At 49.6% G+C, this 14,477-nt stretch overlaps 1 protein-coding gene across 7 annotated transcripts in view; it reads right to left on the bottom strand.

Annotated features, from left to right (window-relative positions):
• ADAMTS9 (ADAM metallopeptidase with thrombospondin type 1 motif 9) overlaps positions 1-13,801 on the bottom strand; it is a 77,417-nt gene extending 63,616 nt beyond the window's left edge. For 5 of the 7 annotated variants that reach the window (XR_010833848.1, XM_067002888.1, XM_067002887.1 and 2 more), the window contains exons 1-3: positions 13,284-13,801; positions 12,725-13,140; positions 11,202-11,361 (exon numbers count right to left, since the gene is read on the bottom strand). Coding sequence is in view for 5 of the 7 variants with exons in the window: in XM_067002888.1 (XP_066858989.1) it covers positions 11,202-11,361; positions 12,725-13,140; positions 13,284-13,377 (670 nt within the window). In the remaining 2 variants the exon portion in view is untranslated. Of the gene's footprint in view, positions 1-9,756; positions 9,891-11,201; positions 11,362-12,724; positions 13,141-13,283 lie in introns of those variants that run through there. The other 2 variants (XM_067002885.1, XM_048070753.2) reach the window with 2 other exon arrangements.
• Between the last annotated feature and the right edge of the window lie 676 nt (positions 13,802-14,477).

Raw genomic sequence — 14,477 nt, 5'->3', positions numbered from 1 at the left:
GAAACAAGATTTAAACGATAAGAAACTTCTTAGCTATTTCTCATGTGTGGTTTCCTCCTAGGATATTTGGTAATAATTTCCAAAAAAAGAAATATGAAATATATTCTCTAACATCAAGGCAGGCAAAGGGGTTGGCCAGCATCTAGCCATCTGAAAAATACTGTTTTTCCCCCACATGTACATAGGCGATGGAGTATTTAAGAATTAAATTCCATTTACTCTGCACTACCTAAGCCCTGTGAATTCCCCTTTCTTGATACAGTCCAGACCACCTTAATACAGCAGTTAGTCCACAGTTATTTGAGTAAGAATTCGAGAAAGCCAATGGCATTTGTGGTTATAATTGGATTGCCCTAGTTCCTCTGCACTAATCAATGCCGTTGTGCTGGCAAGGTTATGCTCTCATGCTGGCATGGCTTCGTGGGCAACCGTGACATTATCCCGACTTGTGCAGTGCCAGTCAGCGCGGGGAGCCAACCGTGCATACAAATAACTTAAAGGTGAGAGGAATACCAGACGGGGGAGAAAGTGTTGACCTCAGCCCTTCACCCAGTCCCCCACACGCTACGTGCCTCCTCTCTGCACCCTTGGCTGGACACTTAAATTTCCCTCTTAAATAACTGACTTCCAGAGGGATCGGCCACTCGACGAAAAAACACGTTAAAGGCTGTGAGATGCTCAACAAGGGGGCTGCAGCGAGGCTGGAGGTAGGGCTGCGGTGTGAAGGACTGCAAAAGAGGGAAGTGTAAAAGACTGTTTGAAGAGACACCCGTTATGTTGGAGGTACTTAAAGAAATTAATTCCTATTTACCAGGCTTGTGCTGCTCAGGAAAAACAGGAAAAAACACCTTTTTTTCCTGTTACACAGGTCTCATGGTGCTTCCTCTCTCCAACACACAACTCATCCCTTCAAAGCCCAACATATTTTTTCCCACGTATGAAGTCACTCCAACACTTACAGCATGATATCTGGACACCGGTCACGCACAGTATGTTTGCCAACCTAGTTACTGTAAAACCAAGCACAAGCGAGTGGGGATACATTTCATGTCAAGCCCCTCCTGGACTTTGATAGTAGTGAGCTGTTATCTTCACCCATCTTGCGTGTAACTACACTCAGAGATGGTGCACATTCACCTGTAAAAGATTAAACACTAATGGCAGTGTACTGCTCTCAACCCATGCATGAAAACTCCCACCAGCCTCACTGGGAGTCGCACCCAGGGACTGCCAGCACTCTGCTGTTGCTCTCTGCCGTTGTGTTAACGATGGCCACAACACAAACGCTTTTACTCAATGGCGTGTCCTACTGCAGCTTAATTAAGCACAAGTGAAAAACTCACATCATACAAGAAAACTGTAGTCTTATGATGCCAGCTTCCATTGCAACACCAAACACCAAAAACGGGTGTGATATTTTTCCACATGCTTTTGCTTTTTTTTTCCCCCCTATCATGTTAATATGTGAACAGAAATCAGGAAGCAAAATGGTCTGCTTGGCAAGCTCCCAACCTCTGCAAATGACCTGAAAAACATCTACCTACACATGGCAGTAATTGGATGGGTTTAAGTACCAAAACATTTTCTTTAATTTGCAGAAAAAACAAAACCCCAACGAGTAGACAAACACTTCAAAAACCAGGCAAACTGCAGATCAGTAATTCAAGTACTAGGCTAGTCTATGCACTGATTCAACAGTTAATATTCATTTATGAGAGGGCTAAAAGGCTGCTGGAGTAATGCCCATTTTATTGCTTGCTTTACTAAGACAATACATGGTAGTCCTACTGTCTTTAGACACACCTGAAGGTATATGATCTTTCTTTTTTTCTTTGCTTGGTTTATTTTTTGCTATGTGAAACTTAAAAAAGAGGTCTGATCCTGTGATATTCACTGTGACAGGGATATTCCTTCCTTGATGGCATCTTCCAACACATGCTGCTCATGCTTGCTTAAGATGCCTCAGCCCTGAGCCCACTGAGCTGATTTATGGATGAATCCTGATGATTAATGGACTATCCCAACGGAGAGGGTAGGGGAGAATCAGGCCCTCCACGAGCACTTTGCCTGCATGAAAGGGTGACAGGGCAGGGCCAGGGACTGCTTTTGAAATAGTAGCTATTGTTATGCTAAAACCAAAAATTAAAGGAGAGGGTGATAGCTTATCCCAATAGTTCTAATCCTTTCCATTTCTGCATTAACTTGTCCTTGGAATAGAAAGCAATTTGCACAATTAAATAAGACATGTGACAATGAAAGCAATTCCAGTTGAGCTCCAAGTTCATGAGAGCTCTACATAGCAGGGGAAAAATAAAAGGAGAAAAAGCAGGAGAGGGAAAAAAATGTCTATTTCTAGAGCTAATAACATTAATGACCTCTCCCTGCTAGAAAAGGTGCATGGTCCTTTCAAATCAGCTTACTCTTGTGAGTTTTCTGAGCGTATGACCTAGAATTTTTAACACGAAGTTTGCTACTCTGTGACTGGCCCAGAACGCTCCTAGAACTGCTCTGATCCAGCCCTGCAGATGATAACACCCTAGTTTGGGAGTTAATTATTTATTGCACACCTTCATAAAGCAGATCAAAATTCAGCTGAGCTCCCTGCGGGCAGCACGTGCCCTGCCTCCCTTGGCTCCAGCACAACCACAGCAGCAAACCCTGCCCTGATGCTTTGGTACAAGGCCTGGCTACAGTCAGCTTGCCCAAATTTGCTGCTTGTAGAGGCTACAACAGTGGTTGCTGAAGCAGCTGCCACCCCTGCAAAGGAGATGCAAGAGACAAAATGACTTTTCTACATGCAGAGGTCACGATTGGATGACATCCCACTAGGCTCTTCTTGCCAAGAAAGGGGATGGAAACTGCCTCCTCTTGAGGACCCCCACGGGTCCTGAACTGGACCAAGGGATTTTTCTAGCCCTGGTTCTGCAATATAAGCAGGAGCTCCGTTTTCATTCTATATCAATACATTATATATCTCTATCTATAGATTTATCTACAAATACATCTCAGATGAATTTATAGGTGGACAAATGCTCATTTCTGTTACTGTGGACATGTTGCTGGAGGCAGGAACCCCACGCTTAAACCAGCACAACCCAGAGCAGAACACCCTTTGCTGCTGGCAGCTTCTCGCTCTGGATTGCCCCTTGGCTTTGCATCCAGAGCTGCTGCCACCACCAGAAAAGGAAAATAGCCTTTATTGGTAGAGGTGAGATCAATGACCCGCACCAGGAGAGAAATGAAGGATCCAGGTCAGCCAGGATCCAAAGAGAAGGGCATTCTGCCCTACGGGTGAAAATGAAAATTTCCTTGATTTTCTAATCCCCAAACCAGAAAGTGCTCAAATGGAAATTAATCTGCACCACATAACCGCCAGAAATCAAGTAGATTTTCAAACTTTATGAGCGAGAGCTGGACAAAACCACATGAATCAAACTTTTATGGTTGGTACTAATGAAAATGCAGTAAAATATCAGACCTTTCATAGGTGCCATTATTAGAGCAATGAAGAAGGGAAGCTTTAATTTTCCACATTCATACTTCCCTTTGAATTAGGAAATAACCTTGGCACACAAGAGCTCCCTCCGAGCCTCTTCCAGAAGAATAAAAATATTAACCTTCAAAACAAATTTTTTTCTTTGCTGCTAAGAGAAACTTTTGTTTGCTACCCAAGCATACCTGCTTGATAATTTCCTTTCCCTCCTTCCCTTTGAATTTCGCACTTACACTATTAAGTGGCTTCCTAGGTGCAAAGCCAGGATCCTCAGAAGGATCCGTGCCCAGGAGCACCTGCTGCTGCAGTCAGTGCCTGCTTCCAGCCCACAGCCTGCAATTTGAAAGACCAGCAAGCAATGGAGCAGTCCCATGAGCAGTTTCGATGAAGCACTGGTGATGGCAGAAGGAGCAGCTCCATCTCCGTTCACCCTCCGCAGCTCCGTCCTTGGAGGTGTCAGGGCTCAATGAAGCAGAGCTGAGCCAGGGCTGGCTGTGCAGCGCTGCCAAGTCCTGCTCAAACCAAGCAGGATGCCGACCTAGGTGAACTCCAGGCCTCCTCCAAGCGACATTTCTGCCAGTCTGGGATCCTACTCATCTCCCAGATGTCCTCTGTCTTCCCTCGTCTTGGTGTCCCCTTAAGCTTGCAGCCATCCCAAACTTCTCCATCGCTGTGGCTCTTAGCTCCAAAGCTGCACCGGTCCTGCTCCTCTCCCCACAAAAATCCATGCCTTTTCTACAAAACCCTCAACTTCAACTGCCCAGCATGTGAAACCTTTTCCAAGCTCCTCACCGCATGACAGAGCAGTCCCCCCAGCCCTGCTAAGGGACCACACGCTGCAGAGGAGGCCAGGAGACTTCAGCAGAGATGCTGAACCCACCTCTACCTCTCAGCTGGATCCTGCCTTTTGTCCTGCTGCTTGAACCAGACAGCTTGAGAACCACGGGCTTGCGGTTAGCACCAATCAACTTCCCGTTGAAAGAAAAATATTCGCTGTTTTTACACCATCCGAGCACCAAAGACCACACGTACTCTAGACATTTCCTTTCCTGATGATGCATGAGAAGATGCATTCCAGCTTTAAAGAACTTTTCTCTGCCTACGGTAAAAAGTTGTACATGAAAGCAATCAATTTTGCACAGCAGACAGAAACTAGATTAATGAACAAAACAATAAATTGCCTTTTTAAGGCACATGCGAGTTAAGCATGTGGGGGGAAAATGATTCAAGATCATCTTGCAGACAAAATAATTAAATAACTGCAGGGCACAAAAGCATCATTGAACTGATACAGAATTGGTTTACGGAATGGCTAACAAGGTTACAGTGCTGAAAATCACCTGTACCAGTTCCATAACCCACAGGTTCAGGAGGAAAAATAAACCGACCCTGTAGAATGACTAGAAAAAAACATTGAAAAATACCTTTAAAAATCACCCTGACACTGAGCCCAGTGTTTCATCAGTTAAAAGACATATCTCAGCCAGGCTGTGGGTCAAACCAATATGTACCACAGCCACAGAGACACAACCAGTGGCATTTCAGCCTGCCAGGAAACCAGCCAGGGCCAGCGATGCCACACCAGAAGAGCTGAATGAGACCACAAGCAGACCACTAGAGCAAGAGACTCTCCTGCATCACTCTGAATAAACACATTTCCTGTTTGGTGACTGCAGCAACAAAACAAAGATTTCACAAAGCTGCCTTTGCCAGGGCTTAAGATGTTGAAACAAAGCCATGGTGACTGACAACTACTCATTTACACCTATTACAATGGTTCTTGCATAAACGACTTGGTGCAAAGATGTTTTCTTGTTTTGATTTACCAAGTCAGTACAGCTTTGTGATTCATGCAGGCAGCGGAGACTCCACAGCAGTCGTTGATTACACGTTGTGGATGTTGCCACTTCGAACACGCAGAATACACAGTGTTTTCAAACTCCAGCATCTTCCAAAACCTGCCTAAAGTTCATCTTCACAGGAATGATGCTACTGAATCTGGGAAGATGACACGTGGAAAGCCTACAGCACATCAACACAGTGGGGCCAAACGTCACTTCAGACAGCCAGATCAGTCATTCACAAAGGACATGGCTTCTCCAGCGGATTGACACCCAAGGCAGACCATGTTCTCATGGTCACAATAACTCCACCACTGAAAAATTTGCCAGCTTTATGACCTGCCCCTAATTTTGCATCAGGTGAGGAGCAATGCAGCATTGTATGCTTGCCCTGGAGAAGACAGGATAGTTAGGATACCAGCATATTATTCACACTCACGCCTAGCAATACCCCAAATTGAGGAATTCCCATGCCAGCTGGAAACAACACTGAGACCACCACACATCTTTTTGCTGGCACTCCGTAAAAGATGAGAGGAAATATCCCATCAGAAAGACAGAAACTTGGCCTAATGGTCAGCCACGGAGATGCTGGCAGTAACAATACAGGCACGCGGGAAGAAAAGCCACAGACTGCTCAGCCTGCTAACTTTCATTAGGATATGCCATGGGGTTGAGATGGGAAGTACCGCAGTAACAGCTCCCTGCCTTGCCCACCCCACTTCTTCAGCTGACATCCACACAGGCAATGTAAAAGTAGTTGCCAAATCACACATACATCTATACATCTGTTTTGACTTCAGGAGATTAATTTAATTCTGTTTGTTTACTACGTCTAAATGGCAAAACAATAATAAATCAATAATAATTTGTTTAGTCCCGGTGTTGGTCTTTCACCGTTACAGAATTAACCTCTCTTGCCAAGTGGATCTTTGACATATTTTCAGTGCTAAGAGTAACAACAAAATGCCCGCGCCTTGCTTCCAACACTTCGAAATTTTCACACAAAACTGCAATCACGGGATCTGCGTCAGTGTAGGTGATCCAATTTTTTAAACTGAAGTCTGCCTAAAAACTTACTTCACTTGCCAATACCGCAGCGAGATAGCACAAACATTGCAGCCAGATCCCTTTTCCCAAGTCAGTATGGGAAAAGCTTGTGTCGGACATCCCAGGCCCATCTGACCAGTACTAGTTGGCTGTTACTGCTCTACTACCTCAATGGGAGGCCAGAAATAGAATTAATTACATTAGCATACAGGATCCGTGACATAACTCTCTCATTTGCTGTTTTCAGGAGGGAAGGAAACCTGAAATAATTACTCGCTGGCTATAAATTACAATCCGCTTCCTTACAATGAAAAACTTTTCTGAGGGAAAGAACGAAGTCAATGCGTTACCCTGAAGCCAAAAGCAAAGCTGACAGCTTAAACAGACTTCTGAACGAGCTCAAGGATCTTTCAACCTGGAAGCAAAGGCTTAGGAAAACCTCCCCGCAGCTCTTCTGCAGCCCCAGAGTTACGTGAGACCCAGCAATACAGAATTTGCCTAAAGACCTGCCTGGAAACCAGACACCTACAACATGAAATACCACCGGATTAAAGACTTGAAAACCAAAACAAGAACACGGTTGGAGGCAAGACAAACAGTCCAAAAGAAATAGCAAAAATGTGAAGCAGCTTTACCCAACAGCATGATGCAAAGCATCCAGGGCTTCGTGACTCACAGGAGTGTCAACATTGAGTCCCATGGAAAAGGCATTCAAAGTTTGTGTCTCAAAACTTCTATAAAATCATTATATAACGCAAATAAATGGTCTGTAGAAGAGGGATGAGATTTTCTACCGCTGTTCTCCAGTGGTGCCATTTCCTATCATTGGTGCACACCTCTGAGCAGAGCACGGACAGGAGCAAGAGCTCATGGCAGGAGATGGTGTTATATGGAAAGGGACCAAAGCCAGGCGTTAGCCATGGCATCCAACTCTCACCGCATCCCTCTTGGGTCCCTCCGGCCACAGCACCACCGGCACAGTTACAAACCCACACCCTTGCACCCTCCACCAGGCCACCCCTTCCCATCACACGGCAGGACCACCTCCTGCTTGCAGCACGGGTCCACCACTGCCTTCCCACACAGCTGGGTGGCATGGGAAAGAGACAACAACCACCTCAAGGGCTGAGCGGGCAGGTGCTAATTAGCACGCGGGAACAGGACTGCAACCATGGAGCTGGCAGCACCAGGCACCGGATTGCTCAAGACTCAGGGCGGCACCATCCCTCTGCTCTGGTGACTCCCCAGTGCTGCGGTCAGTGGTGAAAGTTGTTAAAGTTACTACGAAAGGGTAATCTATTACAAATTACTCATTAATGCAACTAGAAAATCAGTGACATATTACTGATTATGCCTGTGTCACGCTAGCTCGGCCACAGGACCTGGTTCCCACTGCCAATTTGTCTTGTGCCTATTACGGCCACTTTCTGAACACTACTCACACACGCAGAGCTTCTTTCCACCTCCTTGCCCAAACGAGCACATAGGCCGTGACTTTTCGGAGCTGCCATGCCTGCTGCAGGAGCCAGAGAGCAAGGTGCTGCCTCCTGAGCTTTAACGCCTTGCAATTAAATGCCCGGCTGCAAATCCGAGCCCCTTCTGCACTCACACAAATAAAACACTGCAAGAGCAAGGAAGGCCAGGAGCAAGACCAAACCTTGGGGGTTTCACGTGGAACCCAGCGGGAAGGTCTCACCAGGGTGCTCCTGGCAGGAGGTCAGGCCAGCCTCCTGACAGCATCCACATCACCCCAGGATGCAGCTCCGTGTCTTTTATCATCCCAGTCAGATGGTTCCTCTGCACGGCTCAGGAAAGCCCTGCTCTCCAGCTACGCAATGAGCAACTTCCTCCGCTTTCTTTTTTAGGATCTGAATATCTTTTCTCTTCCTCCTCCACCTCAAAAGAGCAGATATTAATAATGTGGATCGGAAGAGCTTGCTATCGTGAAGCAATGGGTGGTAGCGGCGCTGCACCTAGTGACATCACGCAGGCTGCCTGGCCAAGTCTTCATCCCGTCAGGGCTATTCAGTAAAACACAGCTAATTATTCCGCCAGATCCTCGACCAGATGACAAATTGATTCACGGTAGTAACTAAAAGAAGGGAAGGAGGAGAAATTGCACCATTTCCTATGCCTGAAACTACATTACCCGTTGCCCCAAGGAAAACTTTTGACAAAAGTTTTTATTGCAGCTGTTGAGCTATACACCAGACGGCTGAAGTGCGCTGCCAGGAGACCCCAGTGGTGTGCTACACAGGTTTATACGCAGAGCACAGCCTGCATTTGAGATCCATCAGCATCCAGAGGAGAAAGATTTTTTTTTTTTCCAGAACATCTGCAGTGTCTTGTGTATAAGGGTACCTAAACAATTATCAGAAACTGCTAATTAAAAATTAACAAAATCAAAAACCTATTTCTCTACGTTGACCTGAGGATGCTGAAAACTAAAAGCAACGCAAGGGAGGCTGCTGGAAATGAAAGCTTTTACTCTATCAGTCAGCTCGCAAGGGACACTTTTACTGAATTCCACCAGAAGTCTATAATTACATCATCACGGCAAGGGCACACAGTATGCTGCTTATTAATCATTTCCAGGAAGAACGCTATCAGAAGGCAATTCTTAATAGCACCGCTGCCTGGCAAGGTGCTCTCCCTTGCTCACTGCAGGGTGGGTACTTAAGACTTCCCTCGCATGAATTTCCTCTTTGAGCAAATTAAGATCTCTGCCAGGAAAAGCCTGCAATGCAAACGCACCTTTTCACACGTTGCTCTGACAAAAGGCTGGGTTCACACAACGCCCTACAGTGATACCAAACTCTCACAAAACCATTCTTCTCTGATAGAAGTGACAGACACATCCCATCCAAAAGTGTGAGCACTGCTACAGCTTGTGTTTTCCCCCTGCTCCCAAGGCACATGAGATACTTTCTCTCTACCAGCCATTGTCTACTCTACACTTGCTCCTTAAATGAAGCGACCAAGACTTGTTCACCAAACATGTATAACCGAAGCAGCTTTCCCTTTCAGGAGCAGGAACAATAGCACAAGAGGAGGAAGGGATGGAGGGGAAGAGGATGGGGGGAAGCAAGGCGATCATGGCTATCTGGAACCCCCTACACCTGCATTCGAGAGGCAAGACCTCCTCCTTCCACTACAGGAAGGAGCTGAAAACAGAAAGAAAACAAAGACAAGCAAGAGGCAAAATTTGCTGGGAAAGGGAGGAACATGGGTATGTGTACTTAATACCATCTATTGAGTATTGTTATTGTGATCTGAAAGAGTAATGAAAACTACGAGACATAAAGGGGATGAAATACAATGGGCTACACAGAGTCAAGTCCACAAAACGATTGTCAGAGCCCTCCCAGCTACCTTTGGTTCAATGAGTCCTGTGATCTGCTGCTCCGTTCCTCCAAGGGCTACTGATGAATTGTGCCAGATTCCGGGTTTCTTTCCAACTGTTCTGAGTCTCCTGCATCTGATCTCAAAGAAGGGAGCAGAAACAGCTGGAAGAGAGAAACCAGAATGGCATAGTCCAGCAGCAACCCTTGGAAGAACAGACAACAACAGCCTTGTGAGAGGCACCATGGTCCCCCAGCACGCACGTTTGTATGTGGACACATATCCACACGTCTTCTAGGAGAAGAAACACATGTTCCTAGTGAATCAGCTCTAAACTGTCACAAAGCACCAGAGCAGCTTCTGACTTAGCTGAACCACCAACAGCTCAACAGCATGGCCACGATCCACAGTCACGGGTGCCAAATGAGTCACACGTGCTAAATGCAGGCCAAGTTTGGCACCACGCTTCTCCTCCGGTGGTACTCTTACTCCCCGAGCAGCTCCACCTGCTCTGCAGCACATGAGCAGCTCTCAGCCCATGCAAGGGAAGGCAGTCAAGGTCTACTCTGCTTAGGCTCTAAAGCTTCTGTGGATCTAGCTTCAGGCCAAAGGAAGAGGAAGAAACAGCAGGTGAAACAGGAGACCGAAGGAGTGAGCTTCTTCAGAGGGAACTTGGGTATTTGCTGCCAAAGGAGAGGATTAGTTGTGAAAATCAGGAAGTCAACGAGGCAGGGAGCAGCAGGAGGCCACTGCAGATAATAGGGACAGTAGGAGCAAGGCTATTGCTCACCAAGGCACGTGAAGGGGAGATGAAAAGGCTTGTGCTCTTTCATATGTGCAAAGACTAGAAAGAGGGAGCGAAGAGGTCAGGAGACGGTGCTGGTGGAGGAAGGGCCACGAGGAAAAAAAGAGCCTTTGAAAATGAACCATGGAAAAGTGATTAATAAGGGCAGAACTGCCAGGGTTGGTGTCAGTACCTTCTCATTTCCACTAGAAAGAAACAAGACGTTGCAGCTTGCACTAAGACCTGGGGAGGGAGGACCAGGGGCACAGCAAGACCAAGACAGAAGGATGTCATTAAAAGGACAGAAACAGAATTTCAGACAGAGAGCAAATCAGATTAGGATGGTTAGGAATTACATGGAGGTGGGGACAGAAAGCAAGTTTAAAGGCTCGTGGGATATTTACAGCGAGACAGCCCAAATGATCTCCTGCCAGGAGGGATGAAATGGAAACCATAACATTTTTCCTGACCACAACTTCCTTGTAACTGATTACTAGAAAGCACAGGCGCATCACGTCTCTCCAGGACAGCAGTACCACTGTGAGCCTCTTCCTAACACACGCCGTACCACTTCTAAAAGGATCCTCGACTTCACATCCCTTCTGCCCTACAGGAACCTGGTGACTTTTTACTGCAAATTAGCTCCCTTTCGTAAGGGCCAAGTCATTAAGAGCAGAAACAAAACGAGTACCTGGAGTATCACAAGTCTGCCTGTCCCCTGAAGAGTTGGTTGGAGGTGTCCGGTGTCGGTAGACTAGGTGTGGTTTATTGTGCTCTTCCTCATACTCCTGTTCAAGCGATAGCAGCGGCTCGACAAAATAGTCCCCATCATCAGACTTGAAAGTGCCTAGCTGAGAGGGACCAGAGAAGGGTAGGCAGTCAGCTTTGGGCAACGATAAGCCCAGAGCAGGACTACCCAAAGCAAGCACTAAACAAGGAGATGCGTTAGCTGGGTCTGCAGCAACCCCCACGAAGGCAAGGCTGGAGCTCCAGCTCCCATCACGTGGATCACACCCCCACCAGGCTGCACCGCTTCCTGCAGCTGTCCTGCTGAAGCTTATGAAAAGCAAGCTACTAATTTGTAGGAGGGAACGTGGCAGGGGAATGCCTGCCAGATCCTATGCCAGTGACCAAGCCACTCCTGCCCAAGGGGACACGGTGCTGCAAGGCACATCAGCACAGCCCCACCACATTGTGCTGCTTTTCATAAAGCATCTCTCCCTGAAACAGGATTTCCATTCACACGTGAGGATCCAAGTGAGGTATCCAGCCAGCGTAGCCCCTGCTTATGAAAAGACACCAGTGCTCCTAGTTGCACCTAAGTATGAATGTGATTTGGTGGGTTAAAGAAATAAAAATAAAAAGAAAAGTACAGCCAGGACAAAAAGCATCCTGTGGCCATCCTAGGCTGGGAAGCAGGGCTGGTGGCTGGGACATGGTGCTGGGAGGAAGGCCTGCCCAGCCACACACGTGTGCTAGCCTGGCTCAGCCCCCAGCCTGACCCGTGGGGCAGCACTGCTGCACCGGGATGGATCCCAGGGCTGAAGGGCTGTGTGAGCTCACGCACCCAGGACAGCCCCTGGTCCAGGCAGGGACCTCCCAGGGGGACACCCGGGACAGGCACATCCCTTCCTGTGCATCACCGGTACCCTGGGGTGCAAGGACGCCGGAGGGGTCTGGGACCAGCACTGCTGGGGTGCTTCTGCTCATCCCTCTGCCAACATTCCCAGGTGCAGAAGGACACTAGGACAGGCTGCAATAAAGCCTATATTCCTCTTTCCTTGGGTCATGCCCTTGTCCCGAGCTGCAGGAAGGCTCTGGGGTCAGCACTGCCGGCTCCCCCAGCCACCCCTTCCCAGACCCCACCAGCACCCCGTGCTGCAGCAGGACGGTGCCCTCCCCGCTCTCCCTACACCCGACCATCTCCTCCCTCCCTCGCGGGGTGCCGCTGGGGGGCAGTTTTGCCCCAAAACCCGCGGAGCTGGATGTCCTTACCCCGTTCCCCTGACCCCGACGGGCTACAAAAAAAACCGGGGCCGGGCGAAACCCCAGCGCGGGGTGAGCGAGCCGCCCCCATCCCGCAGCCCCAGCCGGGGGCGGGGGCAAGGGGCCGGCCCCATCCTTTCCTAAGCCACCCTCCCTCCCCCTGCTCCTCCTCCTCCTCCTCCTCCTCTTCGCTTCCGCCGCGGCGGGGCCGGGCAGGGGCTCGCTTACCATCCCGGAGCAGAGGCTGATGACGGCGGTGTGCCGGGGCCGGGCGTTGACGTGCCCCCGGTAGAAGCAGTGCTTCACGTCCGTGTCCGCCGCCTCGGCGTACAGGCGCCGCTGCTCGGCGGAGGGCTCGCCCAGGAGGCTGACGGTGAAGAGGGGGGCGATGAAGGCCGAGCTGGCCGTCAGGTTGAAGAGGAACTGCTGCCCGAAGGCGGAGAGCCTGTAGTGAGCCTTAGGGGAGGACGAGGAGGAGGAGGAGGAGGTGGTGGTGGAAGCAGCCGCCGTCCAGGCGTCGGGGGCAGCGCCGGCGCTCCGCCGCCTCCTCCTGAAGTGGACATCGGTGGGGAAGGGCTCGCCGAACTCGTCCACGCGGGTAGGGGTCACGATCTCGTACTCGCTCAGCTTCTCCAGCAGCTTGGCTGCAAGGCAACGGAGGCACAGACCCCTGAGCGGAGAGGCCGAGCGCCTCGCCCCCCCCCCCCCCCCCCCCCATCCCCCGGGGCCGGCAGCCCAGCATCCCCCCTCCGTGCCCCCCCAGCCCCAAATCCCCGCTGCCCCGTACCTTGCCTGGGGTGCAGCCTCTGCCTCCTCGCTGCCGTCCTCAAGCCGTCGATGAAGAGCGTGCTGAGTGCCAGCGCCAGCGGCGCAAGATGCATGGTGCTGAGCGCTGTCCTCAGAGGAGCGCAGCCTTCCCCCTGCGGCGGTCGGGCTCTTCTCGTCCTCTTTTTTTTTTTTTTTTTCCCCTCCCTTAGTTTATTTATTTATTTATTTATTTGTTGTTGTTGCCCCCCCCCCACCGCCGCCCCCCGGTGCGCTGCCGGAGCCGGGCGGCGTTAGGGGCGGGCGGGCCGGCGGGGCGCGGGGCTTTCGGGGCCGCGCATGGGGCCGGGACCGCCGGGCCGGGCCGGGGGAACCGGCCGCCTGCCTGCCTACTGCTTCTCCCTCCCTCCCTTCCTTTCCTCCTCTCCCCCCGTCGGGCTGGTGGACGGGGCGCTCCCGGGAGCCAATTTAAGGGGGCGGGCTCCATAGATCAAGCAAGGAGAAAAGAGCCCGCCCTGTAGGATCAAGCACAGCCCTTCCTCCTCCCACCCCCACGCCCCCCTGTTCCCCTCTCTAACATGTCACTTTCTTTCATTCCCGAGGAACGCCGGAATCGCAGGGTTTCGCCGAGAAAAGCCCTCGCTCACCGCGGCTCCCCGAGCCTGGACGGGGCGGGCGGGGGGGCTCGGGGGGAAGGGAGAACCTCATCGCCCCCCCCCCTCCGGGAGCTAACAGGGCTTTTCTTACCCAACTTGGCCTTTTTCTTTCTTTTTTTTTTTAAGACAGCTCGAAGCAACGGACGCGAAGAAGCCCACGTGTGGCACTTTTTATAGCATTTGGTGTCTCCTGCGTTTGGCAGATACGAAGCACTTGAAGCAGCTTCGGGCAGGGTTATTTTTATGCCGGGCAGTTTTCAGCACCCTGGGGGAAAGAGAGAGATTATTTCCTTATCTAAGGTGGTTGGTGTTTCGTTTTACAATTTAGAAAATTTCCATAAAAATTTAAGACATCCTTTAAAGCTAAGTGCCACTCAACATTGTTTTCTGCCCTTTGTCAAACCTTTGTATTTTTTCCCCCTTGATGGGGAAGGATGCTATGAAATTTAAAGCCTATAGCAAGGCAAAAGAAAAGAGATGGCTGTGAGCTTGACTTGCTCTTCCACAGAAAATGTCAAAGTTTTTTTTTTTTACTTCACTCAGTTCTGGGACAAAGAGCA

Source organism: Anser cygnoides, chromosome 10 (assembly GCF_040182565.1).
Source record: "Anser cygnoides isolate HZ-2024a breed goose chromosome 10, Taihu_goose_T2T_genome, whole genome shotgun sequence".
Lineage (NCBI taxonomy): Eukaryota > Metazoa > Chordata > Aves > Anseriformes > Anatidae > Anser > Anser cygnoides.
Note: the sequence above shows the minus strand (reverse complement) of the source record. Positions and strands in the feature narration are given on the sequence as shown.